Source organism: Cryptotermes secundus, unplaced genomic scaffold (assembly GCF_002891405.2).
Source record: "Cryptotermes secundus unplaced genomic scaffold, Csec_1.0 scaffold493, whole genome shotgun sequence".
NCBI lineage: Eukaryota > Metazoa > Arthropoda > Insecta > Blattodea > Kalotermitidae > Cryptotermes > Cryptotermes secundus.
Genome location: NW_019738879.1, coordinates 100721 through 117979, shown reverse-complemented (window position 1 = coordinate 117979; position 17259 = coordinate 100721). Strand labels below are relative to the sequence as shown.

At 36.2% G+C, this 17259-nt stretch overlaps 2 protein-coding genes across 3 annotated transcripts in view; one reads left to right on the top strand and one right to left on the bottom strand.

The window, feature by feature from the left end:
• Positions 1-1097, bottom strand: part of LOC111871184 (ribosomal L1 domain-containing protein 1) — a 22153-nt gene extending 21056 nt beyond the window's left edge. The window contains exon 1 of one of the 2 annotated variants that reach the window (XM_023864085.2): positions 695-1097. In XM_023864085.2, the coding sequence (XP_023719853.1) occupies positions 695-964 (270 nt within the window). In that variant the 5' untranslated portion in view covers positions 965-1097. The remainder of the gene's footprint in view (positions 1-694) is intronic. The other variant, XM_023864086.2, reaches the window with a different exon arrangement.
• A 72-nt stretch (positions 1098-1169) lies between these two features.
• LOC111871183 lies at positions 1170-15468 on the top strand. Its single transcript, XM_023864084.2, has 6 exons — positions 1170-1423; positions 4451-4612; positions 6120-6267; positions 6560-9590; positions 11821-11986; positions 14219-15468. The coding sequence occupies exons 1-6, from the start codon at positions 1395-1397 to the stop codon at positions 14373-14375; spliced, it is 3693 nt and encodes a 1230-aa protein (XP_023719852.1). The 5' UTR covers positions 1170-1394; the 3' UTR covers positions 14376-15468.
• Positions 15469-17259: the final 1791 nt, after the last annotated feature.

Sequence of the window (17259 nt, the reverse complement as noted above, 5' to 3'; positions counted from 1 at the left end):
GAAGTGGCCAGATTTGTGGCAGTCGGGTGACTGGTTTTTCCATCATGACAATGCCCCTGCTCACACAGACCTGTCTGTACGACAATTCTTGACCAAAAATGGTATGACCCCTGTTCCTCACCCTCCATACTCACCCGACCTTGCCCCGTGCGACTTTTTTTTGTTTCCTCGAATGAAAAGAGACATGAAAGGAAAGCGTTTTGCTGATGTTGCTGAGGTGAAGGAAAAAACGACGGAGGCGCTGTCAAGCATCTCAAAAGATGAATTTAGACAATGTTTTGAAAAATGGAATAAAAGACTAGACAAGTGTATTAGTGTAAGTGGAGAGTACTTTGAAGGGGATTGAAGGTTTGTGCTTAAAATTTGAATAAATAAGTTAAAAAAAAATAAGTTCGGTTTCTTTTGGGTACCCCCTCGTAGATGTCACAAACATGTTTATGGTGGTAAGTATGTTCTATTAACTAAAGAAACGGGAAACATATTTGAGTTAGTAATTCCTGGTCATCCACTATACAAACTGTAACGTGGTCAGCTGCACAATATATGGTTAGACTCAATAATTCTAGATGTTCTTTTATGGCTAGCTCATGATCTTATTCTTTTCACAATGGTAATGAAAGGAACAGGTCAGTCCTCAGCATACTGAAGGAGGATCTACAAGCATGTACTTAAATTTACCCACACAGTCACTTACCTTATAAAACAGCAAGGTATGTGACGGTTTTTGGCCTGCAACAGGCCTCTTATCTTCATAAATATCTACTTCAAAGTCATTTAACTTATTAATCCTGACAGTTCCTTCATCAGGCTTCCTTGTGCATTTGCGTTCCCGCTTCGCGGTATAATTCGTTTTGGAATTTTTAAGCTTCTTAATTCTAATAGCTCCTTTGTGGTGCTTGATTTTGTGTCTGACTTTCAGTTTTGTGCTACCTCTTTTTCGAATAAGCTTTATACGAACACCCATATTTGTAAACCTCACACACACATACACACGTGATACAAATTTCGCCAATAACTTCCAAAAACGCAAGCGCTACAGTTTACAGCGTTTACAGACACATGCAGACATAATCGTACACGGATCGTCATGCACACGAAACGCACATGGCCGCAGGATGTCCTCTACGGATCCGCAATGTACATGCCTCTTCTCATAGCCGACCGAACCGACCACGGTTTTCGTACTGAACTCTTGACTCTTTGACGTCTTTCACGCATATCTGTTATAGGGTTAGTACGTATGTGTGGGAACTATTGCCGAAGGCGAAACATAATAGAATTAAAAAGTTTTGACGGTCGTGTGAAAAATCGAAACAAATGTTGTATTATGGTGGCCAGAGATTTAACCAATACTTCTTTGTAAGGAAGTATATTAGGTTGTTTCAGCGTTGAAAATGACTGCTCAGAAAACAAGAATGCTAACGTAAGTTAGGTATATTGCTCGTGTGATAAACATTGTAGCGAAGTTTGTTTTCGCCCAATATTTTTAAACCAACAAAAATTAGTGTATAATGTAGACATATAAACAAGTGGCATATTTTAACCAAACGTTATGAAAGTTATGTAAAAATGTCAATTCTTTAAATGAAAAATATAGGAAGATGCAAAGTATCATAATTAGGGTTCCCATATGGCATCTGTTTGCGTTAGGAATATGCAGGATATTGTAGAGGAGTAACGTATGCAGTGTGATGTACAAAATAATAGTGAGTGCTGCTACTCTTTTATTTACCCAAATATGTTCAAGTAGCAAGCCCAACTGATCACTGTTTCTAGTAACATTTTTCATACTGTGCTAGTTTTATGTTTTTCGTATTGTTTTTCTTAATAACCCATGAGGGATTATTCTGTCATATGAATCACATCAGTACAATAGAACTGCTAAATTACGTAGGATTCTATGTATATATTAGGATTTGGATTTGAATTACTAAATGTAAATAACAGTCCATTCTAATCTCCCCATCATTCAAAATCAGTCTCTTATATTTTTTTTATTTACCATCACCATTCTAAATACAGATCATTTTAACTTACATAGTACAATTGGTCTCCAAATTATAGAGCTTTACTGCACCTGACAAGAAATATTTCTATTTTGATTGATAAACTAAGCTGATATTGTTACCCCCAAATGTATGAGGTAGAGGATTATAGCGTTGCAATCATATGCATAGTAAAAGGTACATAGAAGTGCTAAAAAAATATTGCTTTTGGCAAGGAACATAACATTGGCTCGTCTCTGGTCTGGGTTGAGCAGTGGGGTGAGAACATTTTCAGACTAATGCGGATGTAAGCAGTGTTAAGACAAGACACAAACACTGTCTTCATAAACCAATTGCTAACCTCTCATGCTTTCAGAAAAGCTAGGATCAACGTTTTTAGTAACCTGCCATCTGATCTCAAAGGTCTTATGAACGAAGAGGCACGATTTAAAATAACACTGAAACGATACTTAAATACACATTCATTCTACTCTGTTGATGAATACCTATTGTCTAGAAAATAACTTATGTATCTTTAAATAGCCTTGTATGTAGTCACTGTGTATTCTTGGTTTCACTTGTGTGAGAACTCCAGTGGGTCTGTACATATATGACATTCCACATCTTACAGTCATTTTGACTAACTTTGGATCCATGGAATGCAGTGCAATGCAATGTAATGTGCAGGCAGTTTATCTGAGGCACAGGAAAAATGATGATTAGGGAGTAAGTTCATGGAAGAACTTTAAAACTTGGTGAAACATTGAATAGGCTGTATTTAACTTATGTCTTGTACACAACACAATAGTGATGTTGTTCACATATTGTAATTATTTTTAATCACAGTGTCACTCTCACCATACACTGGACATAATGTTAATTGCTTAATTAAGTGACATATTTAAAGTATTAAGGTTTCATTAATTTTATGTCCTGTCATGCAAGTTGGCATGCTAACATTTGTGTTACAAATCATGTAAGCACAACAGGATGCTACAGTAAGTGTATATGAAACATCTGACCTTGCCCTGTCATGTAATTGAGGTCTGAATATACCAGTCTCAAATAAATGTAATGAGGGTTGATATGAATAAATCGAAACATTGGATTGCCTAAAGAATATTATTATTCTAATTGCTTGAGAGCTGTAGATAATATTGTCTTATTGTTCTGAGTGTTTGTAATACCAGTTTGTCTGAAAGTAGTTTTTTTTTTCTTGTTTCAAAGAATCGAGTAATTCTTCATTCTNAGTGTTTTTTTTTTTTTTTTTTTTTTTTTTTTTTTTTTTTAATTAATGCTCTTTCTTTTCATCCTCACTTCTGTCTTTTTTAGTATTTTTCCATTGTTGGTCCATTTCTCATAACTGCTGTCTATTGTTCTCATTGATGTTCTCACAGCTGTCTGTAATGCTTCATTGTGGTGGCTCACTGCAGAATGTGAAACATCTGTTTTCATCAGTATCTGGAATCTTTTTTCATGCAATTTGGTTGTTGAAATTGGCTTTATTACATCACTTACTTAAGGAGCTGAGCCTTCTTGAGGAGAAGCCAATTCTGCAGCTACTCAAGAATTTCCCAGCATTTTATGGAACCCGAAGGTTCATTACCGTGTTCACAAGAGCCCTCCACTGGTCCCTATCCTGACCCACATCAATCCAATCCATACCATCCCATCCTATCTCTCTAAGATCCATTATAATGTTGTCCACCCACCTACGCCTTGGTCTTTCAAGTGGACTCTTTCCTTCTGACCTTCCCACCAATATCCTATATGCATTCCTCTTCTCCCCCATTCGTGCTACATGACCTGCCCACCTCATCCTCCTTGACTTGATCATTCTAATTATACTTGGAGAAGAGTACAATTTATGAAGCTCCTCATTGTGGAGTTTACTCCAACCTCCTGTCACTTCATCTCTCTTCAGTCCAAATATTCTCATCAACACCCTCAGTCTATGTTCCTCCCTTAATGTCAGAGACCAAGTTTCACACCCATACAGAACCACCGGCAAAATTATAGTTTTTTATATTCTAATTTTTATCTTTCATATTTAATATATGGCATCTAATAGCATAAGCTTCTTCAAGACTATATCAGGTTCAATACTTCATAGAAATGCTGTTCAATATTACATACACATTATGTTTCAATGGCATCTTGCAGAGAGGTTCTAGAAAAATTGGTAGAATTGAAACACTATAAAATCTCTAATGTTAACGAAATACCACTTCTGAATGGTGTCCACTCAACCTGTCTGTACTCCAAAACGTTTTGTTGTGTTCTGTGAAGCAACTGTTGGACTGTAAAAAGGATCAGCAGGGTTAAAATGGAGGGTAAGTTTTACAGGAAGAGAATGTAATGGTCACTACACATTTTCTTTTCAGGCCCTTAATATTTCAAAATTTCCAGCAGTTAATACACTCATGAATAATCAAAGCGTCTACTATATGTATAATTTATTTCAGTGCTCAAGAGCTGGTCCAGTTGCGGGTAAAGGTGGACAAAGTTCTGCCCACAAAAGGAACCAAAGAATTTCAGCCTTCCAATTCTTGGCTTGAAAAGAAACAGATTCAAGCTGCCTTAAATGAAAGGAAAATTCTTCTTGAAGAAGAAAGAGTGGAAAGACTGTAAGAATCTCATTTAATGCAGTTCTTGGTGTTGTGATGTTAATTTTACATCAGGGGAACAGATTGTAGATGGTTGAGTTATCTTCCATATGATTATATTACTCACCTTTTTCATATGCAATAATTATGTTATTTTATATGTTACATGTCATACTTTTGTTTTTGGTAATTTTTTTCACATATATTCTACTCGGAGGTAACCAGTTAGAGACAAAAGGGGACTCTTCCACTTCAGCTGTTAAAAATTACTGAGTCACCTGTGTCACAAGATATGTTTATCATGTTTACACAAAATAACACTGTATCAGCACTAGGCTACTTCACTCTTTAGCTTTAATTATTTATATACTAGCAATAAAAATGTAATAAATTCCTCTGTTTTTAAATAAACATGCAAGAATTGTGAACTGAAATACAATGTTTGCTTTTGCTTTTATATGCATTTTCTGCAGCTGTATAAAAGTTTGGATTCATACATACATACATACATATTTATTTCGTTCCAGAGATCTACAATTGGCAGTGCTGCCTTGAGATATAGAACATGTCAATAAAAAGTACATTTAAAATGATAAATTGTTAAAAATTAAATATCCAAGACATTTAAAAAGGCCACATATAATTGTAGTACATTAACAGTTGTAGAACACAAACAAGTAACACATCAAACCAAATCACAGACACGACACCGAAACAAACAACGTCAAAAATCAGGTGCCATTCACAACAATTATAAACAAAAACAGACAGATAATATTATATTCTAGATGTGACAAATAATAGGCGCAATCTTTATCTATAGGAAGCACAATCATTCCTTGATTTCCATTCATAATACTCATGTAAGGAATAAAAAGAGCCCACCTGCAAAAATTTTTTTAGGGAATATTTGAATTTCTTAATGTCCTCTGACAAGCTTTTAATTCTACATGGCAAGTTGTTAAATATCCTAATCCCACTATAAAACACTCCCTTTTGCACTTTAGTCAGTTTACAGGTTGGATAATGTAAATCTAAACCCCGTCTAGTGTGCATGCCATGAATATCTGAATTTGTTACAAACTTGTCCATATTCTTAACCACAAAAACAGATATTGAGAAAATATATTGTGAATAGAATGGAAGAATGTTTAATGCTTTGAAAATTGGTCGACAAGAGTCCCTGTTACCCGCTCTCGTTATTATTCTAACTATTCTTTTTTGAATTATGAAAATTCATGCTGTTGACTGTTAAATAATTGAAGTTGTAACAGCTGTTGGTTGTTGGGAAAGAGTTCATCGTCACTTGATAGCCATAGTTACCTCATAAGAATTTCTTGTCATGTTACATTTCTGTCACATTCACTGCTGAATGGTAATGCGTAACTGCTGTAGGCTTCAGATTTTGGAGGAAGTCCCATGTTATATATGTGTGTGTGTGTGTGAAATACTCGAGTTTGAGTAGTTTGTGTGTTGTCCAGAACTATTGATGCAGTTTATATTATTTCACATTCGTATGTTATGACAGAGGAGCATTGACAAGAGCAGAGTGGGAACCAGAACTGAAAATTGCAAAAGTGACACATAAAGTGGGTCGACACTGGAAACAAATGGGTCATGAAGTTGGTGGAAAACTCCATCTGTTGCCAGAAGAAGCTTTATTTTTGTTGGAAACAGTGAGTATTTGCAAATTTAAGATACTGTGGATATCACAAAGCTCATCTAATGATTGTATGGTAACATGAAGTGATAATTAATATATCTCTATTGGAATATGCATACAATTTACCATTTTATATGCTCCCTTTTCTAAATTATATCCAGGGCAAGTGTTCCTACACATATGACTATAAATTTGGGTGTCTTGACATGGAAAGTTGACCCTCAGATTATGATTTCAGTTATGTCATTATTAATATTATGTGATTGTTATTGAATCAGTCTTTTTTTTCTTCTTACTTTATCCAGACATGCCTTGAGCTCATGCACAGTGGCATAGCTATGAGCATCCAGGATGGTTACAGCACACTGCTTGGCCCCAACACAGGCTGCACATTCAACGAGTACCAAACTTACGTGCATCTTGTACGTCAAGGCTACATTGTTCTTCGACATTCAAAGTCCATCAAAGCAACTCGCTATGAGCGGCAGATAAGGCTTCACCAGTACAGTGTGGGACAAAAGCAACATAAGACAAAGGAAAATGCTTCAGTGCAGGAAATATTAATTGAAGATGGTGAAATAGATACCAAGGAAAATACTGGGGTTATAAAATCACCTTTGGGTAGTGACAGCATACAAAATAATATGAAAATAGAGGAGCAGGAAATTATTGATCTGGAGACTGTAGAAACTGCGAATATAAATGATGACAAAGCACCTTTCAGAGACATTATAGAAATGAATGGTCTTTCTGAAACAAGTCAGTCTTTAGAACAGTTTATTTCTAGAAGGAAGTCTTCGAAATGTGATGATATAAAGAGTACTTCTGCTGTATTCGATAAGACTGTGAGATCAGAAGCTGTGGGGATTAATGTCGGTAGTGTAACTGAAAATGAAGGTGGAGAAGAGGCACTTAAAGATGAAACATTAGTACAAGAAAAGGACTTGAAGAGACAGTGTGTTCCAGGATTAAATAACAATTGCAAGACTGATCTTGAACTCATAACATCTGTGCATGAGCCAAAATCTGGAGAAAATGAAAAGCGTGTTGATGGAGAAAGAGGTTCTAGTCCCAAATTGCACAGCAAAATCCATGGTGTAAGTGGTGAGACGGGCGAGAGAGAAGCTGTCTGTGGCGTAACTAAAGAGTCCTGTGGGATTATGGCTGTCAGTGATGAAACTGTGACAGTAAGCAATTTAGAAGGCCCTGAGAGTGACATTCACCCGCAATATGAACAGGGTTCAAAAGACATTGATGTTGTAAATGAAATCCCATTGTCACACATGACTGTAAGCAAGTGTGATAGTTCTGTATCAGAATCATTTAAAGTATTAGAATCAACATCAGGTAAGATGGCTGATGTTACAATTGTAGATGATAGTTCCACTTCAGTGGGTGTTGGTCAGAAAGAACATTCTTCTGAAATAGAGATACAGCAAATAGAACATGAAGGTGAGAACAAGCAAAAACAGTTCGTGGGTGATCGGAACGTAACGCAGAAACCTGAGAAAGTATTCGTAGATTGGAACGAAGTTGTAGACGTCAGTGACAGTAGTCAGACATCACACCCAGAGATAAAAATCGAATCTTCATCTAATATCAGAACACGTGATATTCAGAACAAAACTTTATTAGAAAATAATGATGAAATTGAAATAGTCAATATAGTTGATGGCAAGAGTGATGTAGATAATGAAATTGTTGAGGTAAACGGTGAACAAATTCCTTCAACATCTGGGGTTGGATGCACTTCAAAATCTAGGCGGAGAAGGTCATATCAAAACCGTATGCGAAGGAATGCTGTGAAAAATGAAATACAACTGTTAGAAAAGAATACAATTGCAGTAAAACCAGATGTTGTCGATGCTGAAAATGACACTGTGGCTAATGTTAGACTGTTATCTATGCAGAATTCGAATCTTGGTCATAGCCGCAGACATCTCTCAAAAGATATTACCTGTCTTGGCAAGAAGAAAGTAACAAGCATTCAGTTGGAACATGATGAGAGAAAGATTACACCCAGTATCATAGACATTTCAGAAGAGCAGGGGAAGCTTGAAATTCCGGTAGTGGATCTGGAAGATGAAGATGTAAGACCAGAGCTCTCATGGGAGGAAGAGAGAATGAAAATTCTGGATTCTATCCCTAGTATGGATGGAAAGGTTATTATACATGTGAGCGTGCCTGATAAGAGTCTTCTACCACCAAATATTTGTCCCCAGAATAAAGACTATTATATTCAAAAATATCGTCTTAGTTCACCAGGAATTGGTGGAAAGCCGATAGCTGATTTGCCAGATGACAGGGCTCATGAGCGGTCTCCCCAGACTGATGGACAGATAAACCCTTGGATTCAAAATTCTACCTACAATTTTGGTGGTGGTGGTGGTGGTGGTAACATGTTTGGTGCAGCTGGTTTGTGGAGTAATAGTACCTTTCCTATGGCAGGTCACTTTGTGAACCAACATTATCAAACTCCATTCCCTGGAAGATTTGAATTTCAGGCTGTATTGCATCAGGCTGTTGCTATGTTGTCAGCACTTAGTAACCCTGCTTTACAATACAATCGAATGTTTGGTATGCCTGCTCTGGCACCCATGCCTCAGCATTCAAGGATTCCATATGGTCATCGTCCGTTGTGGCATTATCAAACTAGACCATATTATCATCGACCATACTACAAAAGGAGAGGTCGGAGATTTGAAACACAGTACTATAGGACACCTGTGAAACTTGGGAGACATTTTGAAAACCAAGGCAACAGTAGCAGTGACATAATTCCATTTCGTGTTGATGAAGTCAGAGAACCAGCACAGAGAGCACCCTCTAGAAATGAAGTTGGCAACAGTGACGATGACGATGACGATGACGATGATGATGATGTGATTGAATGTGTGTCAGTATCTTCTCCAGTGAAAGTAGAAAATGAATCAATGGATTGGAAGTCAGATGAAGGGCAAAGTCATGACAGTAATAAAAATGGAATTGATAGACCTAATGTTGGTACACCTCAGAAACGGAAGGTATCAAAGAATGCAAAGGATTCTGAACCCCCAAAGAAATTACGAATGTTTATTGAGAAGGAAGAGGAAAGAATGAAAGATGTTTTGAAGGCTGAAGTTCAGAAAGAACCCCACCAAGAGGTACTGCAGCAGGAAGATATGGCAGCTACTGATGTCAAGAGCTGGAGGGACTTCAAAACTGTTATGCAAGTTGTGGTCCTAGACTCAAGTAGTGAGGATGAAGATGATGTTCATATAATTGTTGATGATACTCAGGGACCAGAAATGGAAATTAATGAGCCTTTGGTTCAACCAGAGGATTGCAGAGATATAGGTATTTCTGACTCATTTCTCTCTCAGCGTTCATGTTGTGTGAATTGCATGATGGTAATACTTTGGGTTTTGTAATAACCAAAGATCATATACCATACATACCCAACTATTAGACAGGGGTTTTCTTCTTATATTTTTATTAAAAATAGGAGGAGGCCGTTTTATGTTCATGAATACGTGAAAATGAATAAAACAAATATCATTCAATGATTTTCCACAAAAGGAGATATTTGGCAATTATGGCATATCTTGAAAACTGACCTGTAGAGTACTGTATTGATACTAAGAATTTCAAAAGTAGTAATTGTTAGTTTCAGTACTGTTACCAGGGTTTGGGGATGGCGAGATGTGGGGCAGGGCAGTAACAAATGTGGAGCCACCACCCCACTCTGAAAACCATATAAATGTATGAATATGTATTTAATAAATATTTTAAGATGTCTGATTTTATATCATTAAAAGTAATTTAAAATTATATAATAGGGATGATCTACAGTGTTCTACAATTTACATATTATTTATATTTGTGTGAAATTGACATGTAAAATATTATCTAAATTGAAATCGAAATGGATTTCAATTATTAAAAAATGCTTTCCGAGCTTTATATATTTATTTTTATGTAAATTAACTGTCTATGCAATGTCAAAATTCATATGAAGAATGGATAGCCCATTTAGCTTTCTTTGGGTGTTCTCTGTGGTTTTAGTCCCAAAGTGAACTATACTGACCGAGCAACTGCCACTTGTCAGCGAAGTTGGTGCCAAATTTAGTGGATAGAGGGTGTGTGATCAGCGCAATGAATCCCCATGGCCATTAATTTCTGTTTTCTAGATCGGAGCTGCAGTTTCCTTGAAATAGCTCCTGAATTATCCTTTGCTCATTATAGATTGGATGAAATTCTTCAGTGGGTAGACTAAACAAAATCAAAGTGCTGCACATAAATTTGGAAATAGTTAAATTCATATCCAAAATATTCTATAGCAGACTGACTGGAATACTGAAGTTCATTCTGTAGATTTTCCATAAAGATAAGTCCATGTATATTTCATTTGAAATTTCCTTAGCATCCTTCTGCTGTAACTTATGCACTGAGGCTTTGACATTTTAATCAGTCAAATACTCAAAAGTCCAGTCAAGAAAACCGAGATCAACAGCCGTGTGGATCCGTTGCACTGACCACACGACCCCGTCTATCCGCTAAAGTTGGTACTAACTTCGCTGACAAGCGGTGGTTACTCGGTCAGTATAGTTCACTTGCGTACCACAGGCCACGGAGTTTAAATACTCAAAAGTCCAAAAGGACTCCAAAAAGTTACAAATTTTGTGCATCGATTCAAGACACTGCAAATCCAGATACTACTGAATCAACAATTAAAAAGGAAAAAACGTTCATTCTGTAATGATTATCAGTGTCAGCTTGTGTTTTAACACTGTGGGTTGTTTGATATTCTGTTGGAATTATTGCATCACTTGCATAGTCTTTTGATTTTGAAAATATTTTCTCCCATTCCTTGCAGACTTGTTGAATGTCCAGAATAAGATTTTCTGTGTTTTTCATCTCAGCATCTACAATCACCTTGCAAGCTGTGATTGGTAAACTTGTTTGTTGCAGTGACAGTAAAATATCAACCCATTTCATTGGTAAAAACTGCATTAGAATGTTTCCAAATATTCCTCAGTATAATGTAGTTTTTTATTTGCATATGGTTGGTTTAGAATACTTGTTTCTTGCATAGCAGTGTGAATAGTTGATAAACGTTTCACACCGGTTTTCACTGCGGTGATTTCTTCCGACTGTCTTGTTTTCGATATGGTATGAAGTGAAACAGGAATATATTTCTTCAAAGACTCCCATCTCCATGGACTGCTGCTAAAGAAATTATACATTGCTGAATTCTACTGATAATTGTCTTGCATGATTCAACACTTACAACTTGTACAGGATTCAGTGCATGGTTTCCACAGCTACAAAAATGCAGTTAGGATTATATTAATGCAAAATGGCTTGTATACATTTATGTTGTTTTGTTGTATTGACACCATTATCATAAGCTTGACCAATACATAAGTTTAAATCTAATTCAGAATTTTCTAGATCTAGTATTCATAAAGCAGTTACTTGTCCAATTTTTCTGTCTTTTCATTCTTGCCTGCTGTGTATTAATTGATTATTGCAGTATATTACCAAAGGTGCAAAAATATCCTTTCAGTTTTACATGTAATTCCAGGTTTAATCTTGAAGAAGCTGCAGATAATTAAGTCCATGAATTTAGAGCAAGAGAGACAGTGTGATAAAACTGAAAGACTGAAGATTAGTTTTGACCTGTACCTGCCCAGTGCAACATTCCGCAAAGCTAGTCCAGGCCTTCCTAACTACAGGATCACCATTGTTGGGTATTCATGAATCCATAGTTAATTTTTGCATTGCTTTAAGATTTGAGAATAATAAAATCACTTTCTGGAATCCATGTAATTGCTTGTTAAATTGATTTTTTTTCTTTCTCTTGCTAGGATCCTATTCCTGTTCCCATAGGGCTACTAATAACACAGTATTCTTCTAATGTCATTGACTGTACTACAGCTTCTGTATTGTAATAAAATACTATTGTAGGATGCTTACTGTTTTACATGTTTACAAGTTTTAAAACAATCAAATCTTGCCACTATTCACAGTGTGTAATGTTCCATGGTAGTTCTTACTTTAAACTTGTCTTGCATGTTCATGTATCCATGCCCATTGAAGTCCTTTCACCACCATTAAAAACCTCTGTAATTTCCCCACCTTGTATACTGCCAGTAACTTGCCTCAATGTAAAAAGTTGATGCCACGAGCTGTTTTATGAGATAAGACAAGGGCAAGAACTAAAAATTCATCAGGGATCAGTATGAGATATATAATTTGTTTACATTAATGCATATAAATGCCACTCTCAGGAATGTAAGATTGACATTAAAGAGCTTTAGGTTTGCATATCAGTTCCCTTCTTTAGCTTCAGATGTTTTGGGTAGACATGTATGAGCCTAAAATTTTTTAATCTGAATTGAGAAAGTACATCTTAATCTCGATTCAGACATTGATTTTATAGCCTCATACTTCAGGATTTTGAGATCGTTGCTTTTGCATTGTGTACTAGCCTGCAGACTACTGAAACCATTTGGAAATGTCAACTTGTCAAGAGTACCTTTCTTTTTCCACTTTCTTTTGTTGGTGAAAAAAGGCATTGTCCTTGAACTTGGTTTTTATGTACAATGCTTTATGAAAAATTTTTATTAAAAAGGAATCTGATATGCAAATGGATAAGTAGTGCTCTTTTAGTGCATTGTGAAAATGTGGCTTATGTTATAAATTGTAATTGCAGTGAAAAAATTTGTAAAATTGTCCCTATGCTTAACTAATTAAACATTTTTCCATGAAGACGTATGGGGGAGTGTATGTATTCTTAATCTTAGCACTAGTTGGAGGTTAATAGTCATCTTCACACCCTGGCTGCTTTATCCTATGGGAAAGAGCCCCCATTACCCATTGAATAGGAGGCTGGGTGGCCCCCAGAATTGGTCTGAAAGATGTAGAGGAGAAAAATCTTACCCCTACTGGGACTTGAGTTCTGACCCCTCAACCATCCAGTCTGTAGCCAGCCTCCTGCTCTGTTCTGGTGAGGAAATTTGTACGCTAAAGAAAATTTTCATTCCCATCTCAAACTGAAAAGGCATTCTTGCACATACATGGTTTAGTAGTTGGAATCACATGACATTCCTTCCCACTTTTGACAAATTGTACTCTTATTAGATGTCATCAGATGTTACATAGAGTTTTGCAGTATTTAAATTGTCCTTCCATAGTAACCACAATTATCTAAAATTTAAACATGTGGTTTAATTATGAATACATACATTGAACATTTAATACAGAAAAGAGATACACTACAAGACTTGAAATGAACATACAGTAGATGAAATTGTGAAGATATTATCAGAGGGTAAGGTGAGGTCCCCGTGCTTAACTAAGTAAGCACTACGCCATGAAGGCATATGGGGGATTCGATATATTGTCAGAGGATATACAAAATTTACTACCAAGTGCTGTTTCACATTCAGATAACACGAGTTCATTATCACCTGTTTGCTTAGTTACTCACTCACTCACTCACTCCTTGTACAGCCATCCTCTGAGAAGCTTGGCCCCCTGTGACGTCTCCATTCTTCTTTCATCTTACATCCGTCATACAATTTTTTTTTTCTGAGATGAGGTTGTTAGCATCATGCCCAACCCCCAGTCTGTAGGACACCAGGGGCTACCTCTCATCTGGCCACTACCCGTTGACCTGTGTAGCATGGGTGGCCCTTTTGGAAGCCTACACTCCTGCTAGGATAGTTGTCCAGATAATCAGGGAATACAGTCCTCCTCCACCACATTAAAATAATAGCCCAGTTCATTATACAAAAATGAAATTTATACAAGTGTCAGTCATACTGTAATGGCTATTAGAGTTTCTCCATTCACATGTGGGGTTTATTTTCTTTGTATGTTTCTGTAAGATCCTATCGGTGTTCATAATCTTCCACATTTCTGTATCAACCTTCAGACTGTCTTCATTAATTCATAATGAAAATGTTTATTTATTTCAGGTGTGAGGATCCTATGCCTGAACCAAAAGAAGTGGCTGCACTCCTGAAAGACTTTGAAGATGATGTGCCTCTGCTGTTTGCTATTGTCCTCCCAAACACAGTGACGTTCCTGCAGTTTGGAAGTGTTACGCTACCTGTCGAGACATTTTGTCCGTAATGTTTATACATGTTTTTGATTATAATATGCTACATAAGAATTTAGGTCTTAATATTTATTTTGTATATTTATGCAAGATATCTTAAAATTTTGCTGTGAAGTTTTATATTCTAATCTTATGAAGTCCTACCATAGGTCTACTGCCACAGCCATATTTTAAGTTCATTTAAAAGCCACTAGCTGGATGTCAGTAATTGAATTTTTTTTAACATGAAGCCCCCAGACACGATTTCTCCTAAAGCCCTCATTCACAGTTGATTATGTTTTGCATATAGTAAAGAAAATAACCCAATTGTCGATGTGGTTTAGTTAACAGGTGCCTGGCATTGGATGTAATCTTATGTAATATAATGGTAACAGTGTTTTGAAGTTACATAGTTAGCAGAAAGTCAGCTAAAGAGAACGTGAAAGAATTTGGCTGTTCTGAGAGAGGTACTGATTGTGAATCTTAAAACAAATCATGGGATAGCCACCAGTGATATAACATTACAATCATACCAATTTTAATTATAATTCTTCATGAACGTATTATTTTCTGTGAGTCATTTGTGTCACCATTTTTCAATGTATTTATTAGCATTATAATTATTAGCGAATACCAGATATGATATATAAATATACATTTAGTTTTTCTTACATAATTTTTATACTAAGCTTTTTCGTTAGTTTCATGAAAATGTATATACAAATTTTGTTCCTACCTCCTAGATAACATCCTGCATACCTGTTACTAATATCAAGAGTTCAGAATGCTAGTGTGTTATGGTTTATGATGACTGCATGTGTGATGAACTTTAGAGGGCTGTGAAGTGGTTATGGATTATGTAAAGATACTGATGAAATTGAGGAAAACCACACAAGAAGACACAATAGTCAGAATAATAGAGATCTGTAACAAACATGGTTCAGTATGCATTACACCTTGAGTTTAGCAGATACATTTCTAAATAGCAATTTGAGCTTCATCAGAATTAGTATCAGGTACTAATGCATGAGCATGTATTGAGCATTTCATTAACTTGGTAAGGTAAAGTTGTCCCTGTGCTTAACTAATTAAGCACTACACAATTAAAGGCATATGGGGAGTGGATGTATAGATCCACATTTTCTGGAGGTTAGTGGTCAGCTTCACACCCCGGCTGCTTTGCACCTGGTACCCATTGGAAAGGAGATTGGATGAGCCCCAGAACCAGTCTGGATGATGTGGAGAAGAGAAAATTCTTGATCCTACTGGGACTCAAACTGCACCCACTGTCCAGCTGGTAGCCAGTCACTATACCGACTGTGCATATATTTTAAATGTGATCATGATTTCTTAGAAGAGTTTGGTCTTCTGAGTTATAATGCTGTAATGCCTAGTGTTTCAGAGGAAGATACCTCCTCCACCATTAGGACTGAAGAGTAAGCCAAGCAAGAAGCTGACAGTTGTTGACCATGAAGATGGAGATGTATGCTCCTGTGAAATGTTAGGCTTTTTCTAAATTGCACAGTAATACAACACAGAAGACCATCTGAACATACTCTTCATCATCACTTCTGTTATAATCTCAAATCCAACATGATTATTTTTTTATTATTATTATTTTGCAGTAATGTTTACACTTAATAACAAGTCTCTGAGCATTATTTTAAATTCCACCTGACATATATAGCAAATTATGTGTATGTGAAATTCCAAAAACCATAACCATTCATAACCAGTCTCATGTTTGATGATTATAAATGAAAACATGAATTCCATAATTACTGTAAGGATGCTACAAGCCGGAAGGTCGCGGGTTCAAGTCCTGATGAGGTCATTGAATTTTTTTCAATTGACCTAATCCTTCCAGCCGCACTAGGCCCTTGGGTTTACTGAGCTTCTAACAGAAATGAGTACCAGGAATTAATTAAATAATTTTCCTGGGGTGTAAAGCATGGCCGGCACGTAGGGCTGACAACTTTACCGCCATCTTTGACCCGATTGTCTAGATAATGTGGGACCCTCAACGTCTCACAACCCTATGGGCCTTCATGGCCTGGTACAGGGATAGCTTTACTTTCTTAATTATTCATTCATACGTGCCCAAATAACTTTTGTTATAAATCTACATGGCAACAAGATTTGGATTGTGTGTTATGTACATGCATTTTGATTATACAATTCTATTTTAAAGTGGCTATGTATAGAGCAGTAGGTGATTGAGGGAGTGCACAAGGAGGAATGTGTTACAAATACTGTGTAAAGTCCAGCACTTCAAATGTTGGTTATAATTTTAATTCAGAGACTTTTAGTTTCTAATAATACTATCAATGGAAATATTTCATTGTTCATGATTTTATTTGTGTATACTTGAATTCAGTATTTAGCATAGAAGTGAAGCATCATTGTACATACAGCCAAACACTAATTGCTGCAGAATTGGTGCTACTTATAAAATAAATGAACATTTGTTTCCCAGAATGTTATTTACAACTGCTGCATTCCAGTACTCTGCAACAGAAACTAAGAAGCTGGTACGGTCATTTGGGGGGGGAGGGGGATATATATATAAAAAAGGGAAGATGGAGGTGACATGTTCCTCCGAAACATTGGTAGACTTTCAGTGGATTACATATTGTTATATCCCAGAAGAAACTAGTCTTAATATCTGATACTTTCTGTAACATAATGGTTTTCATATGTTATTGTGGTGGTTATATCACCAGAGCAATACAAAAACACAATTTTACTGCATGACTTTTATCACATATTCCACTTATTAATTTATGGTTTATTTAATGATTCTTTCAGTAACTCACATTATACAGTGTTGAATTCCACTTACAACATAGCATATGCAGAAGAGCTTTTTATAACACTCTGATATTTGTAAGGAAAAAGAAAAGTATTAATAGAACTATT